At 33.5% G+C, this 8,950-nt stretch overlaps 1 protein-coding gene across 1 annotated transcript in view; it reads left to right on the top strand.

The window, feature by feature from the left end:
* Positions 1–995: 995 nt before the first annotated feature.
* Positions 996–8,950, top strand: part of LOC149772884 (angiotensin-converting enzyme-like) — a 232,991-nt gene continuing 225,036 nt past the window's right edge. The window contains exons 1-4 of the mRNA XM_089947173.1: positions 996–1,025; positions 3,496–3,657; positions 4,974–5,061; positions 8,490–8,633. Coding sequence (XP_089803299.1) covers positions 996–1,025; positions 3,496–3,657; positions 4,974–5,061; positions 8,490–8,633 — 424 coding nt within the window. The remainder of the gene's footprint in view (positions 1,026–3,495; positions 3,658–4,973; positions 5,062–8,489; positions 8,634–8,950) is intronic.

Raw genomic sequence — 8,950 nt, 5'->3', positions numbered from 1 at the left:
AACGGAAACATTATTTATTCCTGCGATACCATCTCAAGCAGAAATCAGTCTTATTGTTGTGTTTATTATTTCATTTAAGCTGGACTTATTTATTCAAATGATCATTCTCTGGAAATACCAGGAGCTCATCTATAACACTATTCTCTTGGAATTAAAGTGAGTTCATACAAGGACTATTTGGATTGTATTATTCTAATTCATCAAGAGACTGTTGGCACATCATTACTATTCAGGCTTTTGGTACATTAGTACATTAATGACTGAAGGCCACTATAAGCATATCAACATATCAACGTCTAAAATTATTTGAAACACCAGTAAACTTTATTCATAACTTTACTGATTTTAACTTGTATTAGAAATTCTAGTATTATTTGGGATTTATTTCATCTAATCTGATTCAAATGAGATATCAATTGTCTTACGTAAAGATCTGACAGAGGCTACTTATGGCTCATGTTCTGGAAACCTATGTTATTACCATAATCTCTAATTTGATCACCCAATCAGATGAAGTCTTATATCGCGTTTGGAGACAGAGCAGTGTGGATGAAGAGCATGAATGTGTACTGAACGATTTAATTCACTTTCAGATTTTTAAAAGATGCATTTCCATTGGCTAATTCATAGGTCACCAGAACATGACCCCTAAACGGTCAACGTCAGATCTTTACGTAGGACAGCGGAGATATGATTTTAATCAGATCGTTAATTCATCACACCATAAGTTATTCTACATTTTCACTTGCACGTTAGGGAACTAAAATGTCTGTTGAATTTTACGAAGCCTTTTGGTTTTCGCTCTTTTCTTTTCTTACTTTAAGACTATAGAATCGTAGAAAATTGAGGACTGATGTATGGGATAAAAATTTCTTTAAATTATTTCAGAAACTTTGTTTTTGAAATTTAAATTCACTTTGTTTCGGAACTTTCTAAGAACCAGGTATTATTTTACTTAAATGAAAAACCAATAGTGAAACCACAAAGCTTTCACGATGTCATCTAAAGAAGAGAACTCAGGAAAGGTTAGAGTCCTGGAAAAAGGACGACTTCCTCTAGCTTGCCATTTAATATGATTGTTCTCTCAGGCTTCTTTAACGAAGCAGAAATATAAAATATTTTTGTTTAGCGGTCGGTAAGAACGATGGGGGCGGGGGTTAAAATGCTTTGGATCTGATTAGTAAGTCTACATCTAGCGCTACCGTGCACGTTATGGAATTGAAATTAAAATATAAGATATAAATCTAATTAAGTAAGATTGAGCTCCCAGAAAGAGAAGAGAGAGAGAGAGAGGAGGAGAGAGTGACAAACATGGTTACATACATTCGAAAAACAAGTGCAACTGAAGAATGATGTGAGAGACGAATGCAGCTACAGAAAGAAGAAAGAGAATCGCAATTGCAGAAAGAGGAAAGAAAAAGACAATTGCAATGGCAAAAAGAAAAAAGATGAATAGATAGAGTGAAAAAGATACAAGATAGGATGTCACAAATGCGTTAAAATGAGAACGGGAAATACAGTTGCAGATAGAAAAAGGAAATGAAGAAGGACAATTTCAAATTATATTTAAATAGTTAGTTCAGGCAGGTGAAAAGTACGTCTCCACTTTACGAGCAAATTCAGGATTTGAATGTTATCAGAAATATCAAGTTAGTAGACTTTATCAAGAAAAGTAGTAGATCAATAGCTTACTCATTTTGAAAAATTGCTGAAAATTTTATATGTTAAAACTATACTTCACTGTCCATACAGCAAAGTGGTGGTTATGATTCGAAAAAAGGAATATATCTTGAAGGGTTATCAAGTGTTACCTGAGTAATATCAAAAACGTTTAGGATCTATAAGAAAGAAACTGGACAAAACCAAGTCAAAATTGCCAGAGAAAAAGAGCAATTATTTGATAGGTGGTGCTCAACCAGAACAGTAGGTCAAGATTACGATAATCTCAGGGCAACTCATGTCAGTTGAAGACTTCAAGAATTGCTTTGATAGTGACGTAATGGACTTCCTTGTTGAACAAAGGGTAGAAGCATGAGAAAATGCTGCTCGTACAGATTACGACTATACCCTAACTCACAAAGATTCTTTGTCAGTAAGACTTCCACTCCGCAGTCTTCTGTCACTTCAATCTAATACGAGGATATCGAAATCACTGTCTAGTAAAACTTTTAGGAATCAAGTTTATGATAATATTTGATCACAATTCCTGATCTCGAAAATTTTAAGGGTACACAGGAGTTTCTCCGAGTCTTTTATTAACCCATACATTGATTTTTTTCTGAGGAGTCTTCTTTTAATGAAAGCGATCTTATTCAGGGTTTAGAACCCGGCTTTGTTAATATTCCTCGCCATTGTGTATCGCTGTCATCAGAAGTAGTCTTAGGACCCGCAACAGTCGGAACAAGTGACGAATTTACCTATCAAGGGTATTCATTTGTTACTAGGCAATGACCTAGATGGCGATAAGTTGTTGTTAATCCACTTAAGTCTGACAAACCTTGTTAACGAAATCCTGATTTATACCCATGTTGATGTCTTGAGGAAACCTGTTTCATGCAAATTACCCAAATATCGCAGAGACTCTTTCAATTTTTCTGACATTCCTTTGGAAAGTCCAATGTTTTCATCATGAACAGATCTTCATACCTATCCAGATGAGTTTCTTAAGAATAAGTCTTGAACATTTGGTGAATCAATTCCTTGAAAAGAGTGTAATAATTATTTATATATACCTTGATTTCTGTCTCAATAATCTCGAAGGACTGCATCCAGATGAGAATAAATGATGCATTATAATTAGGGGTTTGTCTGTCACGCCTGGAAACCTATACCACCCATAGGGTAACATATATTTTGGTGATGTGTGTAAGGTTCGCATATATTGGTCACTGAATTTAGGTGAGGAGATATATGCCGGTTACCCGTGGACCCGGGGTTCCCCTTTTCATAGTGTTCTAATATAAATGCTATATATGGTATGATAATGCTATTTATTCGTATTTATAAAAAATTATCTAAGTATTATGAAGTGTTTTCTGTATAATCTAGGGATAAAACTTCCTTTCTGTTTGGTGTATAATTGTTATCCCATATAATAATTTATATATACCTCGATTCTGTCTTATGAACGAATAGTAACTGTGCATAGTTGAGAATTAATTTTCAGGTCGAAATGTTGGTGTGTCTGCTGCTCATGGATACCAGTAGCAGCAGCTCTGTGACATCAGTTTTGGTGATGTGTGCATAGTCGAGATGGTATAAGGGTCAGCGTTTACATGCAGTATGATAGGTGCGGGAACCCGGGTTCGAATCTACGTAGGGTACGAATTAAAATCCTCTATCCTGTATGATAATGCATTTCTTTCGTTTATATATATATATATACTATATATATATATATATATATATATATATATATATATATATATATATATATATATATATATATACACTCATATGCGCTTTATCAATTGATGATTTATTGAATAAAAACAGACAGAATGGAGTTTGAAATATTCGGAATTCAACTACAGAGAAGCCAAGAACGCATCTCGTTTTGACCTGAGTAAGATAGACAACCAGAATATTACCAGACTCCTCCTAAAGGTTATGGACATTGGGACTGCGGCTTTTCCTGACAAGGCCAAATTAAGAAAGGTACGGATACAATATTCCATACTATTGTCGTTGTCGTTGTTATAATAGTAATACTACTGCTACTACTACTACTAATAATAATAATAATAATAATAATAATAATAATAATTGTTCTTAAGTCTCTTTGTAGTTTCAAAGTACTTAAGGAAAACAATTAACACTTATATTTAGTCTTTATAACTGCCAAAACTATTGCACCTAATAAATGATAAATAATAATGCCTGACTTGCACTTACTTGTCCGATTATTTTCTTTTAATTATTTCGTTTACAACGTTCCATGTGCTCCTAGATAATTTTTCAATATCCATTACATTTTTACTGAATGAAACGTTAGGGGCTTCAGTCGAATTTACTAAAAAAGGGGATACGATGCAAGTCACTTATGTTGCGAATGTGTCCACACGACAACAGTGCAGAGCTCTCTATACTCTTTGGGTTGGGACTGATCAAACAAAACGTACAGTTACATTAACTTGATTACCGTAGCTTATCATTTCTGCTGAACCAACTGAATCCTGCATTTAGAATAAAATGTCTATATTTTCATATCAATCTCAAGATCTAACGTTTACATTTTACAGCTTTAGAAAATAACTGTACCAGCTACTGAACAAAATGATGTGACAGAATGAACATCATGCCTTTCCATAACAGATATTTCCGTAATGTTTGAAAGTCGAGGTTTAAAGTAACCGCCCATCTGTGGTATGCATTAATGGATAGGTATATATGTATGCATGTGTCTGATTTGTGTTTTATTTATGTTGGCTTTAGCGGCACTTTTAACGCATTTTGGCTATATTATTCGGAGGAAATTTAAACCAAGCACCTCTCCAAGAACCGACTGAGGCAGCAAAACTGGACTAGTCTGGGCGGATATCAAACCTATGATCCTTTTAGTCCAAAGACCTACCAACTGAGCTACGGAGACATCCTCCAAACAATGACATACCTGCTGTGCTATACCGAAATAAATTATATATACAGGGTCTACATGAAGTATGTCATTCCTAGCTTCCGTCCGGAGCAAAGGAGATACATTTCCATATATATTTGTGCGATGGAGCTACCATTAATATCTGAAGAATGCGATTTATTTTCCAAGCCAAAGTAAAATATTTCCCATAAGGATTTAAGGGATATAACATTCTGTTCTACGTTTACATTTGCAGTCCTAATCCAAGAAGGAAAAAGTTCTACATCAAAATTATAGGACTCTCCAACATAATCTTTGCTTTATGTTTAAGATGCTGGCTGATCGACTCTAGGTTAACCATGCAGCTACTCCTATGCTTCTGGTTGTCTTCTTACAGATTAGCGAACTAGAGGGGGAAATGTCTACCATCTACAACACGGCGATGGGATGCCTAAATGCAACCTCTTGCTTATCTTTAGATCCAGGTATGTGAATTTCGGATCCTTTGTAAAAGCTGATATAAGTTTCATTGATGGAAACTAGTATGACAGTCGTCCACGTGCCACTCAATTTGAACAAATTGACTCTTTCACACACGTCGTGTCGAACTTATCTGAAGAGTCATTTGGATGGCAAAAACATTTAGACTCAGTGTGGACAACAGAGATATTTTATTCTTCATTAAAATCAATAAAATTGCAAAAATACTATGTAGACTGAAACATTTTTGTACTACCTCTCTTTGAAGTGAGATATGATAAAAATTTGAAGCGTGTCTGAACGCTTGAACTTACCTTAGCACCGACCTTTACAATTCGTTTCCATTGCCACAACAGTGGCAATACTGATAACTCACCACTGCACATTTTGAAAGTTTGAATAACAACCAATATTAGAAATTGTATTACAGGTACAAATCCATAAAACATCATGCAAATGCACCCCTACCCCGGTAAAGAAAAATAAAACAAAATAACAACACGTATATGTGCAACTATTTGTAGGCAGGAATATTCATATATTGACGTGAAATAGCCTGTTCACATATGTTACAAGTAAATAATGATCTTTTTACTGAGTATATAAATACAATCAAATATGAACCACACATTTGTTCCAGCTAGATTTATTGCATCATCCATTGGTCTTAAGATAGACGTGTTGTAGGCAATGAGAATATATAGACATGAGGCAATGAGAATATATAGACATGAGGCAATGAGAATATATAGACATGAGGCAATGATAATATATAGACATGAGGCAATGAGAATATATAGACATGAGGCTATGGAATATATAGACATGAGGCAATGATAATATATAGACATGAGGCAATGAGAATATATAGGCATGAGGCAATGAGAATATATAGACATGAGGCAATGATAATATATAGACATGAGGCAATGAGAATATATAGACATGAGGCAATGAGAATATATAGACATGAGGTAATGATAATATATAGACATGAGGCAATGAGAATATATAGACATGAGGCTATGGAATATATAGACATGAGGCAATGATAATATATAGACATGAGGCAATGATAATATATAGACATGAGGCAATGAGAATATATAGACATGAGGCTATGAGAATATATAGACATGAACAAGTGTGCATTGTATCGTGCTGAGGAGATAATATTATTTTTTTAACGAATCGTTATGCATATGATCGTATAAGAGAAGTATACATTAAAATTTATTTTATAGACCAAGTGTGTAATTGTGTATTGACCTTAGTAATGTTTAGAATTTCAATTTAGTACTAATCTGACAAAAAATAAATGAGGCTTATAAACTAGAATCAATAAATTACCTCTGACGAACATGTCTTAACTGTGTTGAGTTGTAGCTGCTCATTTATTATTGAGATCTTTAGCCATCCCTCTATATTAAATAAAACCCTAAAAAATCCCATTTGTTATTTATCTCTTATAAAAAAAATCCACAAATTACCCTCATATTTTGTGTTAAATATGTCCCCTATAATTTTGACCAAAAATACATAAAGTATCTCTTCAATTTGTTTTTGGGGGTTTTTTTTGGGGGGGGGGAACGGGGCGAGTGGGTGTTCTTCCCTGATACTGTTTTTAAAATGCCTACATTATCTCTCTTTTTCTGTCGCAAATACTTTACAAGTGCGTTTAAAATTTCTAAACAAGGCAAAGATATAGTGGACATAAAATAATGTATGACAGTGTATATAATCAATAATGTATTGTCTATTTTAAAGTGTAATTTTAATTTCCCATCTAATTAACATTACTCAAGTTTTGTTTTCTTTAGAGTAACATTTCAGTTCTCAGTCTTCTTAATATTAACCATTTTGTGTTAATTTCATACGTTATTTTACTATTATAGGCAAATTTGTGTTTTCTTCAAAGTGTTTTAACAATGTTCAATACCCAATCTACCGATATTAACCAATTTGTATAAGTTGTAAATCATATCTGATTAATATTGGCCAATTTGAGTTATTTTCATACTCTTTTTTGTTAATAATGTTACCTTTCAAACTTTTTCTTTTCAAATATTATTTCAATTTTCATTTCCTCATCTTAGTCATACTTGCTTATAATAATTTTTATTCTCTGTCTAATTTATATTAATCAAATTGTGTATTCTGTAAAGTATTATTTTCATTCCCTATCCTATTAAAGTAATACTATTTATATTTTCCTTGTTCAAAGTACTATTTCAATGTTTCATCTTGATAATGTTACCAAATTTGTGCATTCTACATTATTCTCATTCGCTATCTAATTAATATTGTCCAATTTGCCTGTTCTGTACAGTCATATTTTCATCCGCTATTTTATTAATATTGGCCGATTTGTGTGTTCTTTAAAATATTACTTCAATTCTAAATCACCCAACCTATTGATATTATCAAATTTGTAATATTTTCATTCAATTTCTATTGGACAGTTGGTGTGTTTCTTAACGTATTATTTAAATTCCCCTTCCTAATAATAATTACCAATTTGTGTGTTCAAGTATTTTACATGAGATATTCTTTTGACAATATTAGTAAGTCATTATCCATATATTTTTATTTACTCCCATCTATCACGTTTACATTTTTTCGCTATAATTTTGAGACCAAAAGCCCATCCCAACCACCAATTCCCAGTAATTTTCTTATAGTTACAGTGTTACATTCAGTTCTTTACGTATAAACAAGTAATACGTTAGTTGTGTGAGAGCATTGACTTATTTTATTTATCGGCTTGCAACAATATTCAATATTTAAAATGATAACAGACATGTATATGATTACGTCAGGAAAAGATCGCTGAACATTTGCACGAACAATTGCAATGCAACAATAACTTTTTTTTCTTGGAACTTTGCGAAAATGATGTTTTTTTCTCTTCTTTTCTTGTATCTAATCTATTCATCACATTGAGGGTATGGGTGGGTGGAGTCGCTTCCATCGATTGTAATGGATATTACGAAGGAAGCTTCTTGGTACCTTGAGGATGGTCAAATGCAATTATTTATTTATTTCAATTTATCCTACAGCTTTGTCAACATCGTCTTCATGTTTTGCTTCTTCCTGCCGGATGATTTGGGCATGTTGGTTAGGCCCTATGCATCCAACTGCATGATGTAAGGTGTGAACAATAGAGCCATGCTCCGTGCTGGTTTAGAGGTTAGCTTGCTGGACACGTGACCAAACATATTAGCGTTCAAATCTTGCCAGAAGGCCAACCCAGGTCGGCTACTGTGCCGTGTCCTTGGGTTAGACGCTTCACACCAATTACCTCTGCATTGAATAACCTAATCGTGTTGCTGAGCTATAAATCATATATACCCTATTTTTTCTCCAAGATGCAGGATAAGGCAATCTTTTAATGAATTATATAATAGCCAGACAATACTTGTTTTCGTGGCAGATTTGATCGATATTATGGCCAACAGTCGAAATTATGAGAAGTTGATGGCCGCTTGGAAAGGATGGAGAGACGCCAGTGGAAAGAAAATTAAAAACCTGTATCCACAATATGTTGATTTACTCAACGAAGCAATCACATTTGAAGGTAAATTTTCAATTTTTTCAATAGCTGATTACATTCGGTCCCGCAAGCTTTTTAGCATGAAACTATGTTGTTGTTGTTTATTATCATGTTTGGTGCGGATACTGCTTTCGTCCTTTTTCTGGCTCTTAGCACTCTTTCTTTTATGAAAATATATTCGGCAATACGTATAGAAGGAGGGGAATGTAGTACTGTAAAATATGATGTTTCTTTTGCTTGTGATTAATTTAGCTATTGGTACATATTCATATTTAAGACTGGAATTCATTCGGAAAACCACAGTAATTTAGAACACTTTTGGAATTGGTTTATAATTTTTA

This window comes from Sinohyriopsis cumingii, unplaced genomic scaffold, assembly GCF_028554795.1.
Source record: "Sinohyriopsis cumingii isolate HCF-2022 unplaced genomic scaffold, ASM2855479v2 utg001050l, whole genome shotgun sequence".
NCBI classification, from domain to species: domain Eukaryota; kingdom Metazoa; phylum Mollusca; class Bivalvia; order Unionida; family Unionidae; genus Sinohyriopsis; species Sinohyriopsis cumingii.
The sequence above is the reverse complement of the archived record's forward strand: the minus strand, read 5'-3'. Positions and strand labels throughout refer to the sequence as shown.